The sequence below is a fragment of the Chenopodium album genome, chromosome 24 (assembly GCF_948465745.1).
Source record: "Chenopodium album chromosome 24, dcCheAlbu1.1, whole genome shotgun sequence".
In the NCBI taxonomy this organism is placed as follows: Eukaryota; Viridiplantae; Streptophyta; class Magnoliopsida; order Caryophyllales; family Amaranthaceae; genus Chenopodium; species Chenopodium album.
The window spans coordinates 23,636,985-23,655,986 of record NC_137857.1 but is presented as its reverse complement, the minus strand read 5'-3'; the positions used below and the strand labels follow the sequence as shown (position 1 = coordinate 23,655,986).

The window sequence follows — 19,002 nt, the reverse complement described above, 5'->3', positions numbered from 1 at the left end:
AGCATATATGCAAAAGTGAAAAATTGAGAAAATTGAAAAATTGAAAAATTATGCAAGTATAAGAACACCAACTAGGTCGGTGTACTTCATAAAATAAACTGGCTCAAGGCCAGGAATAATTGTTAGCCGGATCCACATCCGGAATACAGAGACAAAGAAAAAATAAAGTTACATAATTACTCGGCGCACAGGCCGGAAAAGCAAAGTTGGCATACTGTCGCTGAAAAAGGAGAGGAGCTACGCTGCTGGTTGTTCCGGCTGGGCTGGAGTTGTTGAAGGAACATCATCCGGAATCTCAACCTCTTCAGGCTGGTTTTCCTTGTTCACTTCCTTTATAATCTCGTCAAGGTCCGGCTCCTCTGTGTCCGAAACCTCAGCACCATTCTCCAAGGCCCATTCCTTGAAGCGAGCCGGAGCAGGATCCTGGAGAGCCTTGGCATCATACACCTCAGTGGCGTAGTTGTACCTCAGCTTGTAGACTTCAAAGTCTACCTCAGGATAGAGAAGCCCCCAAGCGTATCGGAGGCGGATCTCATTGTCCCGCTCATTCTCTTTGATGAGCCGGTCCTGCTCAGCCTTGAGCTCCTCAGCATGCTTGCCCTTCAGAGTGGCAAGATCCGCAATCAGCCGGGACTTGTCTGCTCTGAGGGCAACGTTCTCTTGGTCAGCTCCCTCCAAGGCCTTGAGGTTGGAGCCGGCAGTTTGCAGCTGAAGCTCCAGGTCTTTGATTTTGTTGTTGGCTTCATCATTAGCAGCCGTCAAAGTCCCGACCAGCTTCTCCTGTTTCAACTCGAGGGCTTTAATCTCAACATCAAAATTTATATAGGCATATTCAGTAGAGTTGAGATTAGCTTGAGCCCTTCTTTTGGCATCAGTTACCTCTTCTTGCTTCTTCCGGAAAGGCAACCGGAGTCCATCCACCCGGACCATAACCTGAGCAAGGTCATCCGGGAAACTAAACACTTAGAAATTTGAAAGACAAAATGAAATGTAAAGAAATGTAAAAGATAAGGGGCAAGTTTCACTTACCTCCGCCAGCTGCCCCAGAATCTGGTCGAAGTCGACCTCGTGGTAGTTGGGTATGGAGTTCTTCTCCGTCTGGGTGAGAGTTCTCACCATCCGTTTTCCAAACCCCGCCAGGTCCGGGGCAGAAGTAGCATCTGCAGGATAAGAAGGACTTGGTGAGAGACTAGCAGCATATTTGGCACTCATTCTTTGCCGGCTACTCACAGAACCCCCGGAAGGGTCAGTCATAGTCTTGACGCGCATAAAGTCAAGCGACCAAGGAATTTCAATCTTACCTTTCGAGTCGGCCCTCGCCGGCTCCTCCCCTGCGGCTGCAGCACCACCTGCAGCCTTGGATGGCTCGCCATCCTTCGATGCTTCCTGAGCATCCGGCTTTTTCCGTGACTTCTCTGAGTTTTCACTCAGAGTTGCCATGGCTTCGGGGCCCTTACCCCCGGTTGTAGGAAAACCTCTGGCATTAACGCCAGAGGATGTTGAGGTGGCCTTCCTCCCGGTCTTAGCAGCCGGTTTTTGAAGGTTCTCATCCCCAGGTCTTTTCAAGACCTTTGTCATTGAGCGGGGAAGAATACCGGTTGAAGCTTGCAAAAGTACAAAGAAAACATCAGTCATCCGGAATCAGAAGAACTTGGAAAAATTTCAAGTAGAGTTGAAATATCTTACCCCTCCTTTCTTGGGCTCCTTGGCCTCAATGTTGGCCTTCTTGGCCAGGATGTTCTCCTTGCGGAGCAGAGCCGCAGATTTCTGGGGGGTCTTAGCCGGGTCGACCATTTTCCTTGCTTCCTCTGCAAATAGAGCATAAAAGTGTTAGAACAAAAACAAGTTCAAAAGCAACAAAATTAAAATGCAGACGGAAGACCGGCGGGTGGGTGAGTGTATCTACCCTTTGGAAACATAGGGCTTAACCCGCAGGCGGACAAGAATCTCTCATCCGCAAAGAAATCCGGGTGGGGGATCCAATTCCTTGGAACAACTATGTGAGTCCCATCCCCCAAGGGCTCAGTTGTCGTCTTGAAAAACTCCGGCTCCATTATTTGCTCCCGGGCTTTGGCAGTTAGGGCTGGGTGTACGCACTTTTGACCCACCAAAGCCGGCTCCTTGTTGTAGCGCCGGAGAATTCTGTTTATTCTTATTTGTGGGGAGGAAACCAAGTACCACTTGTCTTTCCAGCCTCCCCACTTGGACACTTTGTCCAGAGTCATCAAGTACTCCGGGAGCGTGGAGATAGTGTACCACGCTCCATATCCGCCTGGGGCACTTTTGAGATAGTGCATGTGGGCGAAGGCGGTGAAGCTGGGCTCAATATCCTGGAGCTCGCAGGCGGCGATATAGCTCAAGATGTTGACCCAAGAGTTAGGCGTAAGTTGCCATACTCCCAGGTCATATCCCTTCAGGATTTTCCGGATGCCTCTGTGAAGGGGAAAGCGGAGGCCGGCTTCTATCACCGCCTCATAGCAGACGAAATAGTTGTCTGCATTTTCAATATCATCCCCCCAGGCAAGAACAGCATTAGCCAGAGGGACGATGATGTCCCAGTCTTCCCCGAAGGGGTGTTGTTGTTTGAAAGCCTCGAAGCCGCTTTCAAGAAGGGCTATATCCCCAGGTTTCATCCGGGTCTTGGTAGGATCCGGGTTTGCTTCTTTTTTTGCTGTTTGGCGATAAGCCTCAGCAAGTTTCTCTTCCTCATCCCCGGATCCTTCTTGCTCCTCAGCTACTCCTTCAGCTGAGTTATTTTGGTCTGGGGAGGAGGCGGTCTCCTCACCGTCTCCCCCTGAGTCGCTGTTGCTAGAGGTAGACGGGGTGTCCTCAGCTGAGTTACTTTGCTCAGCCGCCTCGTAATCCTCCTCCCTCACAACTTCACTTGCGGGCACTTCCCTAGTGCGCCGCCTGCTGGGCTTGGTAGCCGTTTGTTTAGTTCTGGCCATTGTGTCCTGCACAGACACAGAGAGGGAAGAAGCCGGAAATGAGCAAAGCACTCCAGAAACTCCAGACAAGGCACCCCCGGTTCTAGACTCAGCCGTCCCTGGTGACCGGCTGAGCGTCCTAGGCAGTGCCGTGTGTGCAAATGGAGAGTTCATTTTATTTTTGAAAAAATCAATGTATACAGCCGGAATTCGATGTATACAAGCTCAAGAAAAAGAAAAGAAAAAGAAGAAAACTTAAAGAAGGAAACGGATGGTTACCTTACTTTGAGTTCTGAAAAATCTGAAAACGGCAAAGCAACCGGTGACCGGGTGACTTCGAAAGAGCACGCGGAAATCTTGAAATTGCTTAAACGCAACCGGGATCAGAGCACCTCTCTCTAAAAAGCTCTCTTTCTCTCTCTAGAAAAGTCAAGTGTGTGAAAAGTAAAGAGGAGAGAGGGGGGGTAAATCCCTATTTATAGGGGGTGAAACGGCGTGAAATCCAGTCATCACTGTCAAAATAGCCGTTTTTTACTGTTCACCCTTCATGGGGTGACGCGTGTCACAGGTACCACGTGGCCTGCCACGTGGCACCTGTGAGGGGCAAATGTTTGGGGCATTTTTCACCCTTGACAAGTGGACCAATGAGGAGGTGCCACGGGTCAGAGGCTGGCAGGTCACCTTTGACCAATCTCCAGCTGACACGTGGCCTCTCCAGATACTCTCTCAGAATTGCGGCCTTCAAGGGCCCAATTCCCAAAAATCCGCTATTTGGCGGCGCAGCCCATCAATCCTAGGTTAAAATAACCTAGGAAAGGGCACTTTTCCCAAGGACCCTATAAATAGGGAGATATTCCCCCAAAATGGGGGACATTCAGAAATTCACAAAACATTTATTACACCCTATTTTCTCTCTCATCAGAGAACTCCTGAGCTTGGAATCCAAGCAGATCCCCACCTTAAATTCCGCACTTTTTACTCTCTTTCAAGTTACTAACTTGAGCGTTGGAAGCGGAGCACCACCCAAACGGTGTCTTTGTTGATTTTGCAGGTACAGAAGCCCTCCGGACCAGTCTTCGAGTTGTAACTCTCCCAAGGGACAAAAACACCCAAAACAAGCTTAATGGAATTTCTAATCTAGACCTCAAACACAAAGTAAAAAAAAAAAAAGTTGAACCCCAAACACAATTAGAGGTGTCAAAATCACTCCTAATCTGACCCGAAAAATATCCTATTCAGAATTGAAATCGTGTGGACACAATAAATTACATTAGCATAACTCAACTTTAAAAATTGACCCGACCCGACTTGTTCAGAATTGACACAAAAAATTGGACCCCATTTATTATCTTAACTCTACAATTTACGGAGTCAAGTACCATATATTTGCCATGTCTATTTCATTTCACAATAGTCACAATTTTTTTCCCTATAATTTTTGTGTGAAAAGAGGTCAGCCGCGTAGGTTGAATTCTCCACTGGTAATATCAAGGTTCTACAATAACAACAGCTCTGCCAAATCACAGTCCTGTCGTACAATTCCTACACCAAACAGAAACACCCACCTTATTTAAAATTGGTAAAATAAACCTAAATAATGTACTTGTAGTAATTAATTGGTATTGGTACCCTAAGCATTATTTACAGTATAAAAACATCTACAGTATATAAAAGTCAAACCAAAAATCTCTTTTATTTTTATTACCATCACATCCTCTCATCTTACGTACACACAGCATAAATACTCTCAACCACCCTTTTTCCTTCACTTATATTACCACTCTAAATTTCATTAAAAAAAAAAAAAAAAAAAAAACCTTGTTTTATTCTCTCTCCATATTTTTGCACCCTTCTTCAACCCACTTTCTCAACCCCAAATCCACAAATTAAACATACAAATAAAAATCATAATTTGTCAAAAAAAAACCATCATCATTACCTAAACACATACATGTTCTTCCAAAGATTTCAATTAAGATGAACTATTTCTCAGACGATCTCGAATCAAAGAGCAATAGCAGTTCCTACTCAATGACAGGTAGCGAGTTAATACACTCATCACCTGAAAATTTTTCCCTTCTAAAACCCCATCGTTCATCCGACTCCGCCTTCGAAGCCATCGTCTCGGCTTCTACGGCAGCCAACAACCGTCCTTTATCCTTTAACGACTTCCAGCTCATTCGTAAAGTCGGTGCCGGGGATATAAGCACCGTATACTTGTGTCAACTTCGGTCCGATAAATCGTGCCAGTATGCCATGAAAGTGGTGGATCGAGAGATGCTGGCAATGAAGAATAAAACACAAAGAGCGGAAATGGAAAAGAAAATACTCAAATTGCTTGATCATCCATTTTTGCCTACGTTATACGCTCAGTTTGACGCTTCTCATTTTTCTTGCATTGTTATGGAGTATTGCTCTGGTGGTGACTTGCACTCGCTCCGTCATAGCCTGCCTTACCACCGTTTTCCTCTCTCTTCCGCAAGGTACGGAATATATCCTTTCCCCGCATTATTTTTATCTTTGGTAACTTATTTGTATCCGTCTTTTATCTGCTAATCCGTATTTACTGTTAAAACATACAATCAATATCAGAAAATATATATACCCTTGAAAACTCTCAAATTGATTGACTGGTGTAATAATTCTACAATAATTCGGTTACAAAGAAAAACCTAAAAAAGTCAGTGCAATTTTATTTTTTTTATTAAGATATTTTTGAGGTGGATTTGTAATTTTAAAAAATTTGTATTCCTACTGGTATAATTTATGAATTAAATTTTAAATAATACTACAGTAGTAAATTAATACTAGTAATGATGTTTTTTTTTTTTTTTTCTATAAAGCTGCAAAATTCAGGATTATTTTTATTGGTAGAAATTTCTGAAATTATAAATCCACAGAGATATTGCAATTACTGTCTGATGATGAGATGACGATGAATTTCATTATTTAAATTATTATTTTTTGTTTTATTTTTATTTAATTTTTTCTTGGGACCAGAATTGTTGTTTGTATATGGAGACAAGAGTATTCAGATGTTTTTCATCTGTTGATGCTATGTCTGCTGTTTTGGCAATATTCTGATTTCAAAAAATAATTTTAAGTCTGTTTTTTTTTTTTTTTTTTTTTTTTTTTTCCTTTTTTAATGAAAATAAATCATCTTAGGATCATAAATGAAAGATTTTACTCCGATTTGGACTCTGCCACTAGCCGAACAATATTATTTGGAAACAAGTAGTTCCTTTTGTGAATTTTCTTATTTTAGTTTAGCTCTAAGTTAAATTTTCTTCAATATTTGTTGATTTTTTTCCCTCTTTTATGTTACGTTTGACTGTTAATTTTCGGTTTCGGTTAGTTCAAGCTAAGTAAAATTACGTACTCATTTAACAATATGGAAGTAATTATTATTTTTACACTGAAATGAATCATTCGAGTAATGAATAAGAAAATAATGTAGATCTTATAGGAATTCAGTTTATATTTACTTAATTTTTACTCATATGAATTTATTTAAATTTACTTGAAATTATTAAAGCTTATTTAAATCTAACCAAACTTATTTTGTTGTATGTAAATTAAACTAAGTCATATACGTAGTCTATAGCCCTTGATGAAAATGTAGTCCATATTAAACTTTATTAAAACTTTATTTAAATCCAATTGAATTTATTTTTGTTGAAAAGTAAATTTAGGTATTTATGTAGCCCTTAATCAATTTACCATAGCCCTCTCCCTTTTTTCCCCTTTTCCCTCCAACCCTAGCCGTCAAAACACTAGCAAAGTTAAACGTCGGATTCCGATGTCAAGGGAAAAAAAAGGGAGAGGGTAATTTTTTTAAATGTCACGTGACATACTCGTGAGGGGTCAATGCTGGAGAATCAAAGTCAAACGCCGGATTCCGATGTCAAGGTCTTTCCAAACAACAAAATATATTTATAAGGTTCGTTTAGACAACTTTCAGCACATAATATCCTTCTAGACAATATAGTGAACATATAAGTCCCTTTTAGGCAAATTTTCCTAAAACTTATTAAAATTTAATTGAACTTATTTTTGTTGTAAATTAACCTTAATTAGGTTAGTTTTTTTTTTTTTGAAACCTAATAAGCTTAGCTAAGTTATATGTCTAAACAACCCTTATTAGAAATTTTTGAATTTACTTTACTTAAATTAACTTTATCTCAAAACTAAGTTAAAATAAGATGAACATTATTGCTAAATTCTTTTATTTAAATGTAATTGTATCATGCAAGTATTAACTTTAGCAACTCTAAAATAATTATATTAGAATTTTAAATATTTATTCTTGACTTAACTCCCTCCAGAGTCTAGACTACTCCCTTCTACATAGTACAAACTGTTAGAAAACGTACTACTAGTCTGTCAAATTTACATTTTATTATCTCCTTTCTTCTATAGATGCATTGCAACCTTGTTCATGCTAAAATGGAGTATAAAAGAGTTATCTTATAGTTGGAGGCTATTTAGAGTGTTACTCCTTCCGTTCCTAAAAAAGTTTACTTCATACGTTTGGTAGTTAACAAGGTTAATAAGGAATTGGAAAGCAATGCTTAAATGACATATATATTAAGGATTAAAACATTAAATTAACTTTGAAAATAGATACACTTGTATTGAGAATATGTATTATTTTGTAGTTATTAAAATTTGTAAATAGGAATAGTTAGGGCATGTTCACTTCAGCTTAATTTCAGTTCAGCTCTAATTAGTTCAGTTCAATTCCAATTTGTTCAGTTCAACTCCTAATTTCATTCTCTCATAAAATATTCATTTCTGATCTATTAAGGGTCTGTTCACATTTACTTAATTTCAGTTTAGTTCAGTTCAGTTCAACTCCAATCAATTCAGTTCAGTTCAGCTCTTAATTTCCCTCTCAAATAAAATGTTCATTTCAGCTCAATTCAGTACAGTTCAGCTCCAATCAGTTCAGTTCAGTTCAGCTCCAATCATTTCAGTTCAGTTCCAATCAGTTCAGTTTAGTTCAATAAATGTGAACGAATTCCTTACACTAAAAGAATACAAATATTTTATTAAATGGGTACAATTGCATGGATCATTTGTAAATATTTTTGTAATAGCATGAAAAATATGTATGACTGTATGTACGAGAGAAATGTGTTAGAAAAAATAAATTATTTTATTTTAGAAAAAATTAAAACATATTGATTAAAAAATAACGTAAAAAATGACAAAAGTAACCCTCTTTCAAGATGAGAGAAAGCAACAGAGAATGGAACAAATAAATGATATTTTAAATTATACAAAATAGATGTTTAGAACTTTTATTTGTTGATGTTGTAATATCGAGTGATTAATTAAATACTCCGTAGTTTTGTTTTTTCCTCTAAAGATTAAATGAACTACTGTATTTTTTATCAGTAGCAATAAATAAGCCAGAGTAATGAATAACGTCGACATTCCTCAAAGCTTGTTTTTATTAAGAATCGTCCTACCACCTTTCTTCGTCCCCTCTTAGCAAACAAAACGCGCAAATGATTGACGCCCAAAGAATACTAAAACTTTGTTGTTATTCTTCACCCTTTATTATACATACACTTTTTAACCAAATAAATTATTTATGCAATATTCCGGAGAATTTGTTATGAAATACTACGTATAAGTCTTATTTTATTAGTCAAAACGCATATAGTAGTGACATTGGTCATCTAGTTCCCATGTTTAATCATACTTTTCTAGCAAATTGGTTGGAAAAAATAATTAATTTACTTATTGTTGCTGTACAATTTAATTATCTCAATTAGCTAAGCTATTTAATTATTTTCTCTTAGGAAGTATTCCAGAAAATAATGTATTTTTGTAAAATAAATTATGTCTTACTTCTGATAACAAATTAGGTGGTTCAATGTTTGGCCACTTGGGGCATTTGGGGCTATAGAGCCCTAACTTCTATCTTCCCAAAGGTCTATTACGCTAATAGTGTTGAATTGACCCATGCAAAATTTTAACCCAATGAAGAAGTATAGACGTGCCAAAAAAATTATATTAGCCGACAAATTATATATATATGTATTGCCAAAAAAGTTTCTAAGTAATTGATCTATGCGTGTATTAGAGTATGCATGTAATACAATCATGAATCATCAATCAATTTCTTAAAAGTTTTTGCAAACCAACTAGTTATAATAGAGGAATAGTAGAGATGTGATAAGAGTCCTTGTCATTATTTATTCCATTAAATTTAAAAATTTGCATTAGATTGGCTTGAATGAAAAATACATAAATTAATTTGGAGTATTTGGTGTGTTCATAATCTTTGAGATATTATCGTAAAAAATTAAGATATTGCCTTTAATTCGACATCATAAAATAGTGAAATAATATGTCTATACTTCGTACTATATATATAAAAAAAATGACTTCCTACTTCTTAATTTCTGGACTTTATTATAAAGTACTATTTTTGGTTTTTTCACCCGATTCATCCTTTGGATTAATCCAGATTCAGGGATGTGATAAGGTTCCATTTCCATCCCAATTGTTAATGTGGGGATCGAAAATAGGTCCTTCCTACTAAGTATAGTATGTATATATTTCGTACTTCTTATTATCCTGACTACTCCATTTTATCTTTTGTTTGTTTTTTTTTTAAATGCTACTCGCAATGAACTATTGTCAAATTTTAATTTTTAATAGCTAATAATTCCTGCTAATGCAAATTTATCGCATTGCAAAATTTTACATACAAGTATATTTTTTTTTTTTTTTTTTTTTTTTTTTTTTTTTTTGTGTGTAGCTTAAAATATAATGTTGTGCAAAACTGAATTAGTTTGTTACATGTATGGTTCAGGTTCTACGCAGCAGAAGTATTAGTTGCGTTGGAATATCTCCACATGCTTGGAATCATTTACAGAGACTTAAAACCCGAGAACGTTTTAGTCAGATCAGACGGTCACATCATGCTCTCTGATTTCGACCTCTCTTTATGCTCTGATTCCATCCCAGCCGTCCAATCCCCTCATTTTTCATCCCCATCACACCATCCAACGGCTCACACTTCTCCACCCAACACTTCCCCCAAAACAAACTCATGCACTTCAAGTTCAACCAACAACACTACTCCGTTATTTTCATGCATCCCTTACAACCGCCTATTCCGGTCAAAGAAAATCCAAACCTTAAGCGGTAACCGGCTCTTTGTAGCAGAGCCGGTTACAGCTAGGTCATGCTCCTTCGTAGGAACCCACGAATACATCGCTCCGGAAGTTGCTTCAGGTAATATTAAAGTCGGTTTGGCTATATTTATTAATATTGTATCTTTGTCAAGTACATCTTATTAGGAGTTTAAGACAAGTTAAATTTTATTTTGTATTACGTGTATATATATATATAATTAATATATATTAATGTAATCCACTTTACATTAACAGGTAACTCCCATGGAAATGCCGTAGATTGGTGGGCGTTTGGAATATTTTTATACGAAATGATATACGGACGGACCCCGTTTGCGGGTCCGTCAAATGCAGCCACGCTGCGTAACATACTAAAGAAGCCCTTGGTATTTCCAACTCAATCTCCTACTTCCACGTTGGAATCACACGCACGTGGCCTAATTTCCGTGCTTTTAATAAAGGACCCGACGAGTCGGCTCGGGTCGAGCCGTGGAGCTGCTGACGTCAAGACCCACCCGTTTTTCAAGGAGTTGAATTTCGCGCTTGTGAGGTCGTTGACACCGCCTGCAGTACCGGGGTTACGACAACATTGCCCCTCAGGTGCGACGTCGTTTAAGGGTAGAAAGGAATCAACGGCGTTTGATTATTTTTGATGGAAAGTGATTTTGAACGGTTGAGATTAACTCCACGTGGCTTGTCGGTCCCGTTATATGTGGGGACATTGACAGTCTGGTGGGGACAGTTGTATATTCGAGCTGTCTAATTTAATAGAGGAGAGAGAAAAATAATTTTTCTTTTTTTTAAAAAAAAAATTTCGGGGCACTAAATAATTACTAATTAGGTGTAGGGGTTATGTAGGAGTGATTCAGAGAAATACGTCACGTCTCACGTATAACGTGGGTAAAATTAAATTAAAGTAGATTATGATAATGTGGTAGGATAGGTTGAGGAAAGAATGTACCTGCATCCGTGCATGTATTAAGGTGCTACTTTTAAATCTTTTTTTTTTTTTTTTTTTTTTTTTTTTTTTTTTTTTTTTGAGATTTGCTCCCTTTATTTGTTTTTTATAAGCATTTAATTTTTTCATGGTTTTCATATTGTGTTTTGGAAAAAAACAAGTATGTCTTAGCTTTATTAATAGGTATGTAAAACGCAATAGAAAAAAAAAGAAAGAAAATGTTGAACATAACCTTTAGGGCTACATACAAGCATTAAAAACGCACTAGAAAACTGTGTAAAGTTAGGAAATCATGAAAATATAAACACTAATTACACTGATTTACGCGTGTTTTTGTCATGAATTTCTAATTTTATACCATTTACAAAAGCGTATTAAATACTTATATATAGCCCTTAGGATTACATATAACATTACCCTAAAAAAAAATTAATCAACAATATTTTTTTTTTGGACAAGAAAATTACTAATAAGCAAAATTGGCCATGGGAACTTATATTTCATGGGAACTTATATGCACTTCAATATTTTTTTTAACAAATCTCTCATGAATATTTTCTCTCATTAATTAATGATTAGTAAAATTGACCCAATATTGACAATGGAGCAAAAAATTAAAGATAAAGGAAGTATTTATACCTTAAGTGCTTGTTTGTTTCACATGAGAAATAACTTACCATGGTGATTTATATTTCATGAGAAATTTTTTCCCTCATAATTTTCCTAGGAATTAAGCTAAATTGTTTGGTAGACACCATAGAAAATTGTATTCCCTAGGAAATTCAACTCACCAACAGGGGAGTTGGGTTGTGGGAATTTATTTTTCCCTTGGATTTGTTATTTCCCATGTTTACTTTATCTCTCCAAATAAATATGCCTTCATTTTAATACTTTCTAGCTGGAAAATTCCGTTTCCAAGAAAATTATCTACCAACCAAACAACACCAAAATTTTTAGGTCGTTTTATTTTTGAGCCATCTCATAATCAATTATCAACAATAGTATAAAAAAAGGATTTGTATGTAACATAAAAAAGCAAAACAACAGTCATAATCATGATCACTTTAATATGGTTCGTATGGAGTTATTGACTAATTATCCTTACCATTTAAAATACTTGATATAACTCTTACAACTTATCAATGTTACTTCCTCTGTGTTTTTTTAAATGTTACAGTTTGACCGATACATTTAGACAATTTAATTGACTTAAATAAAATAAGAGGTAAGTGGGTAGTTGGAGTATTAAAAAATTGTAAAAGAAAGATAGTGGGTTAATAGCTTATTAAAAGTAATGAATGTGAAAGGAAATATATAATAAAAAAAGTAACAGTAGGTTTGGGTGGGGACTGATTTGGGTATTTCTACCCCGCCAAATGACCTAATAAGAGTGTGACACGTGTCACTAGAAGGGGCGCCCAAATGGACTTCCTAGATGACGACACGTGTCACGTAGATATAGCCCTTTGGGAATGGCGGCCTTCAAGGCCAAAATCCCAAGGAGCCCTAAAAACGGCGCTGCCCTAACTCCTAGGTCATCAAACCCTAGGAGAGGACACACCTTTCTAGGATCCTATAAATAGGGATGTTCCCCCATTTATTGGGGCACGTTTCAATTATTACACCATCTGTCACTCTCAAGAAACAAACAGACACCTGATCTCGGAATCCGAGAAGATACTTTATTTTCTACATCCTTTTACTCCGAATCCTTCTTAATCTTCGGAGGCGAACCTCCGAACATCCGAAGTTTCGTTGTTTTGCAAGTATAGGCGGCTTTATGGACCCATACTCTAAGTTGTAACTCTCCCAAGGGGAAAAACCCCCAAAACATTTGGCGTCGTCTGTGGGGAGAGTACCTCAAAAATGGTTACACAAGAAATTGTACTGACTCCAGAAACCAACCGGCCTCTGATTGATGGATAGGTCGAATCAGACAATGACACTGAAAATGATTTTGAATTCAAGACTCATGCGGCCCATGATGGGTCACTTATCTCAAAACGCATCTGTTCCAGAGATAAGTCAGAACGAAACGCGAACTAGGCGGGTTCAAGCAACCCTCTTGCACTACTAGAAAACGGCTTATTTTCGACGGATTCCTTCCGACAGACCACAATTTTCGTCGGAAATTTTGAAATTTACGACGGAATTATGTGCTTCGTAAAAATTCGTCGGAAAATCGATCTTCCGACGGAAAATCCCTCGCAAATTTTCCGACGGAATTTAATTTCCTCGAAAAATTTAAATTGCGACGGATTTTCCGTCGAAAATTGATTTCCAACGGAAAATTCCGTCGCAATTTAAATTTTGCGAGGAAATTAAATCCGTCGGAAAATATTTAACACAAAACCCCCTAATTCGTGCCTTAGCCACAGAACAGAAGAGAATAGAGAGAAAGAAAGGGGAAGAGAAGAGAGAGAAAGAACGGAAGGGAGAAAGAGGAAGAGGCTGTTTCCACCGCCGGCACCGAACTTTCTCCCGTTCAGCCACCGTCGGTGCGCACCTCAGGTAAGTGCCGCGGGTTTTTTTTTTTTTTTTTTTTTTTTTTTTTTTTTTTTTAATTTTCGATGAACCCTAACCCTAACTAATGGACCAGCCACCGCCACTGCCCTGAGGTTGCTCTGCCACCGCCACCGTCCCCTGAGGTTGCTCTGCCACCGCCACCGCCCCTTTCCCTTCTACCACCACCGCTTCGCTGCCGACGGTACCCTTACCTGTTTTGGGTTGACAGGCGCCACAACCACCACCTTTGCGTCGACAACCACAACCACCACCACAACCTCCGGCCACTGTGCGAAGGTGGTAAGTTTTGTGGTTGTTTTCTGTTTTTTTTTTTAATTTTTTAAAACACTATAATTAATTAAATCTCACATTACACACTCTAAATTATATGTCAATTAAATTTATTTGTTACAATTGTGTATTTTTTGGTGTAATTGTCAATAAAAAGGGTAGATCTAGAGTTTAATGACATTATAAAACTTAAAATTCTTAGTTTAGTTGATGAATGACATGTTAGTGAAATATATAAATATAATTGTATATAGAAATATGTTAGTTTAGTTTATTTGGTTAAAAATAGGCATTAGTTTTGTTTATTTTGAATAAAAATATTAACTTAGTTAAATTAAGTTTAATTATGTATGTTAATTTTTAATGTTAACATTTTTTGTTAGTTTAGTTTAGTTTATTTTATTTTAATTATGTATGTTAGTTTATTTGGTTAAAAATAGGCATTAGTTTTGTTTATTATGAAAAAAAATGTTAACTTAGTTAAATTAAGTTTGATATATGTTAATTTATAATGTTAACATTTTTTGTTAGTTAAGTTTACTTTGAAAAAATAATATGTTAGTGTAGTAAATAGCTTGTTTAATTATGTATGTTAGTTTATTTGGTTTATAATAAGCATTAGTTTAGTTTACTTTGATAAAAAAATATTATTTGCCATTTAGTTTATTTTAGTTAATTAAACGAGAATAATATATTATTTGCATTCCCATGACACTTTGATGGGTAATGAATATTCAATACATTTTGTGACTAATGTGATTATACATTTGCGTGAGTTGTGTAGAAGTTGTAATCATGAAACAAACTGAACGAAGCTGGATGTATGAAAGAAAAGTTGGACAATCTGTTAATCCGGCCTTTCCTTAAACACGTGGAAGATCATCCCGAAAGTAGCAACCCCAATGAAGTTAGGTGTCCATGTTTTAAATGTAAGAACAAAAAGCTTTGGGATGCGAAAACGGTTAAACTTCATTTAATTTGTACCGCAACGGTTTTGTTCCTAATTACTATGAGTGGATGTGTCATGGGGAAGGGTTTCCAGGAGTTCCTGAACGACAGGTAAATGAATATCGTCAAATGATCTTCGATGCTTTTGGTCATAATGAAGATGAAGACCGAGGGCATTCGGAAGAGGCGAGTGTTTTTGCAGAGGAGGAGCCTAATGGACAAGCTAAGCATTTTCTCGATTTGTTGAAGAATTCCGAACAACCATTATACGAAGGGAGTTCAATGTCTATGTTAGATATGGTTGCTAGAATTACTAGTCTTAAGTGCGAGTATAATTTGCCCCACATATGTGTTAACGGGTTTGCTTCTTTGGTGAATGAAGCGATTCCTGACAACAACCATATGGCAGACACATTCTATGAGGTGAAAAAGATTGTGAAAGGGTTGCAGTTGCCTCATGAAAAGATTCATGCATGCCCGAAAGGATGTATGCTGTTTAGAAGGATGATGTCCTGTTAACCACATGTAGGGTGTGTGGTAGCGATCGATACAAGAAGACTTCTAAAGGTAGCTTAGTGCCTCTGAATGTTCTATTTTATTTCCCGATCACACCCACGTTGCAAAGGCTCTATGCAACCAAGAAAGTTTCGGAGGAAATGACATGGCATTCGAAAAATCCTCGGGTTCAAGGCACGATGGCGCACCCTAGTGATACTGAAGCTTGGAAGCATCTTGATAGTTGCTTTCCAGATTTTTCCAATGAGCCTCGTAATGTTCGACTTGGCTTTTGTACAGATGGTTTTGCTCCTCATAGTATGTTTGGGGGACAGTATTCTTGTTGGCCTGTCATTTTGACCCCTTATAACTTGCCTCCCTCGATGTGTATGAAAAGATAATTCATGTTCCTTTCGTTGCTTGTTCCCAGTCCTAAAAACCCTAAGGGCAACTTGGATGTGTATATGCAACCGCTGGTAGAAGAGTTGAAACAATTATGGGAAGTTGGGGCAAACACATATGACATTTCGAGGAAACAAAATTTCACACTTCGAGCAGCCATCCTTTGGACCATTAGTGACTTCCCGGCTTATGGCATGTTGTCTGGTTGGACTACAGCTGGTAAGAAGGCTTGTCCTTATTGCATGGAGAAAAGCAAAGCATTTTGGGTTGACCATGGAGGAAAAGTTTCCTGGTTTGATTGTCATCGCCAATTTCTTCCAGTAGATCACCCTTTTCGAAATAGTAAAACTGCATTTTGTAAAAACAAAGTCAAGAAAGGTTCACCACCACATATCATGTCTGGAGAGGAACCGTGGGAATGTGTCAAAGACCTTCCAAGGGCAGTAGATGGATGGGCCGGGAGCACTGAAACTTCTCAAAACAGCCAAAAAAGGGTGGTTCAAGCAAAACACGCTTTGGGACCTTCCTTATTGGAAGCATTTGCTCGTCCGTCACAACTTAGATGTCATGCACATTATAAAGAACTTCTTTGATCAGTTAATTCACACTATCATGGATGTGAAAAAGCATACATGTGACACGCCATCTGCCCGAAATGACATGCCAAATACTGTAAACAGCCACAACTCCATCTTCAGGAGGATGACAAAGGAAAAGAGTTCATGCCAAAAGCCCCATTCGCTCTTGACAAGGCTCAGAGAAAAGTGTTGTGTGAGTGGGTTAAACAATTGCGGTTTCCTGATGGATACGCCTCCAATTTGAGCAGATGTGTAGATTTGCAAGAATGTAAGCTTTATGGAAAGAAGAGCCACGACTGTCATGTGTTCATGGAGAGGTTGTTGCCCACCGCCTTGAGGGAATTGCTCCCTGTCCATATTTGGAATGCGATTACAGAGATCAGTCTATTCTTCCGCGATTTGTGTTGCTACACAATCACAGTTAGTGACATGGAGCGGTTGGAGAAAAACATCGCTGAAATCCTTTGTAAGCTTGAGAAGGTTTTCCCCCCTGCTTTCTTTAACTCCATGGAGCATTTACCTATTCATTTTCCATATGAAGGCAATTTATGTGGTCCTGTTTAATATAGATGGATGTATCCCTTCGAAAGGTGATTTCAAGACCCTTTCACATCCTCTTTCTTACAAACCATTCACTGTCATGACTTGTTCAATGTAATTGCAGGTTCTTGAATCACTTGAAATGAAAAATTGGGAACAAGGCTCGGGTTGAAGGTTCCATATGCAATGCTTATCTCTCTGAAGAGATAGCAAACTTCTGCTCAAATTACTTTCAAGCGTCGGTCGACACAAAAACACGAGATCTCGGTCGTAATGTGAATGTAGATGTTGATAGCAATATGGACAACGCAGACTTACCAGAGTTGTTCTCGGTGGACAGTGGTCGTGTCTCAACTGAGGGTAAAACTCGATATTTAGATGACAAGGAACTCGAGTGTGCTCATTTGTTGGTGTTAAGAAACAGCGGTATTCTTGGCGAATACGAAAGGTATACGTTTTAAGGAATGAATTGAATTCAAAGTTCTAAACAATTAAAATGGTTGAACTACTAATTTATCTTGGTTCATTTATCAAATAGGAAGTTTGAGGACTAAATTCTTAGTACTCGACCTTACCTGCGTAGAGAAGAAGTCATGGAGAAATGTGAATCTCAATTCTCTGATTGGTTTCATCACAGGGTGATAGGAACTTTCTAGCTTTTATGTAAATATGAATTATAGATGTTGCAATTTTATCAATTTGATGTATTGTGACATGTGTAGTTGGTTGGAGAAAAACCAAATTCGGATGTCTTGCTAGCACTGTCCATGCGCCCTTTCAAGCGTGTTCGAACATGGAAGCAGATTTTTGTGGGTGGATCTAATATCCATACACATTTCAATGGCAAGCACAAGTCTACCATGAATTATGGTGTGTGTGTGTCTAGTGAGGACGGTGGAGAGTACTTTGGGATTCTAGATGACATAATTGAACTAGTCTACACTGGCCCGGAAAAACAGTACAAGACTATTCTGTTTAAGTGTAGTTGGATGGATTGTGGTAGAGGTATGAACATACATGAACAATACAAGCTTGTCGAAGTAAATCATACTAAAAAAATACCCCAAGTATGATCCCTTTGTGTTATCTTATCAAGTGACCCAAATGTACTACGCATCCTACCCTAGCCTAAAACGGGATCGAGTTCAATGGTGGGCTGTGTTTAAAACACAAGGAAGGTCAGTCGTTGATGATCCGGTGGACCTTGAGTTTTTGCAGGCACCGTCCCCACAAGTACATGCTACGCTTTATCCACCAAATGACATTCCTGATTATGACCTTGAAGATGATGATGAAGATGAAGATTATGATGTCGGCCTAATTATCTCAAGCGATGAGGATGACGAATCTAGTGTTGACTCTAGTGACAGTGACGAGGATGATGACATCGATGTGTTTTTAGATGATAGTAGTGATGAATCCACTAGTGATAATAGTGTTGAAAGTACTGATTAGGATAATTTGTTTGTTATTGTAAAATCAATATGAGATTATGAAACTCTATGTATTTTGTATCATGTAACATTGCTCTATTTTGTATTATGTCTATTACATAACACTACATTGCATTATATGTATTATAACGCTTTATAATTCTAATAATTGTTATTTGCATAATATCATGTATTCGTTACTAACAATTATTATCTCAGGTGGTTATGGCGGGAGACAAAAAAGGAGAAGCGTCGAAGAAAAAAAAAGGAAAGGAGAAAGCACGTGCTTTGGTGTTTGATGATGACGAGGAAATGGAGGAAGCGGAGGCCCATGATTTGAGTGACCCTGAGGATCCCGCCTTCACCCAATCAAAAATTCAAGTACAAGGCAATGGGCAACAACTTCAGGGGCACCAGGGCAGAGGCAGCAAGGATAGGGATCACAGTCTGCTGAGTTGATAGTATTAGATCCTGCTTCGCAATGGTATGTCTGTAGATTTGTTTACATTACTTGAACTTATATTCCAATTTCCATATCTGGGACCTATGTTGTTGACGATCATGTGACGTTGTTCCACATTAAATGTAGGTTTGATGATGGGGATGTGACTAAGTGCGTCTCCGATGTCCTGACAGGCTACTATCGAGACCCTTGGCGAAACTATGGAGAGGCTGATGAACCAACGAAGAAACATTGGTGGAACTTGTTCAACATATATCATTTTCTACTTTAGACATGTATTACTAAATGTGTTAATGGACTTGTGGTTA

General features: G+C 37.9%; 2 protein-coding genes across 2 annotated transcripts; both read left to right on the top strand.

The window, feature by feature from the left end:
• The first annotated feature begins 4,712 nt into the window (after positions 1-4,712).
• Positions 4,713-11,328, top strand: LOC145612145 (protein kinase PINOID-like). The gene is made up of 3 exons (XM_081667517.1): positions 4,713-5,410; positions 9,757-10,181; positions 10,337-11,328. The coding sequence occupies exons 1-3, from the start codon at positions 4,905-4,907 to the stop codon at positions 10,732-10,734; spliced, it is 1,329 nt and encodes a 442-aa protein (XP_081523643.1). The 5' UTR covers positions 4,713-4,904; the 3' UTR covers positions 10,735-11,328.
• A 4,150-nt stretch (positions 11,329-15,478) lies between these two features.
• Positions 15,479-18,253, top strand: LOC145610670 (uncharacterized). The gene is made up of 9 exons (XM_081665972.1): positions 15,479-15,612; positions 15,709-15,899; positions 16,002-16,174; positions 16,361-16,738; positions 16,828-16,848; positions 16,960-17,246; positions 17,361-17,436; positions 17,521-17,797; positions 17,895-18,253. Exons 1-9 carry the CDS (start codon positions 15,479-15,481, stop codon positions 18,251-18,253), a joined length of 1,896 nt encoding a protein of 631 aa, XP_081522098.1.
• Positions 18,254-19,002: the final 749 nt, after the last annotated feature.

Excerpts from the sequence above, each read along its gene's own strand:
- LOC145612145 (XM_081667517.1), top strand. The coding sequence starts at position 4,905 with ATGAACTATTTCTCAGACGATCTCGAATCAAAGAGCAATAGCAGTTCC. Across the intron at positions 5,411-9,756 it reads TTTCCTCTCTCTTCCGCAAG|GTTCTACGCAGCAGAAGTAT; the intron begins GTACGGAATATA and ends TGTATGGTTCAG. Across the intron at positions 10,182-10,336 it reads CGCTCCGGAAGTTGCTTCAG|GTAACTCCCATGGAAATGCC; the intron begins GTAATATTAAAG and ends TTACATTAACAG.
- LOC145610670 (XM_081665972.1), top strand. The coding sequence starts at position 15,479 with ATGGCGCACCCTAGTGATACTGAAGCTTGGAAGCATCTTGATAGTTGC. Across the intron at positions 15,613-15,708 it reads CATAGTATGTTTGGGGGACA|TCCTAAAAACCCTAAGGGCA; the intron begins GTATTCTTGTTG and ends GCTTGTTCCCAG. Across the intron at positions 17,798-17,894 it reads GTGTAGTTGGATGGATTGTG|TGACCCAAATGTACTACGCA; the intron begins GTAGAGGTATGA and ends TATCTTATCAAG.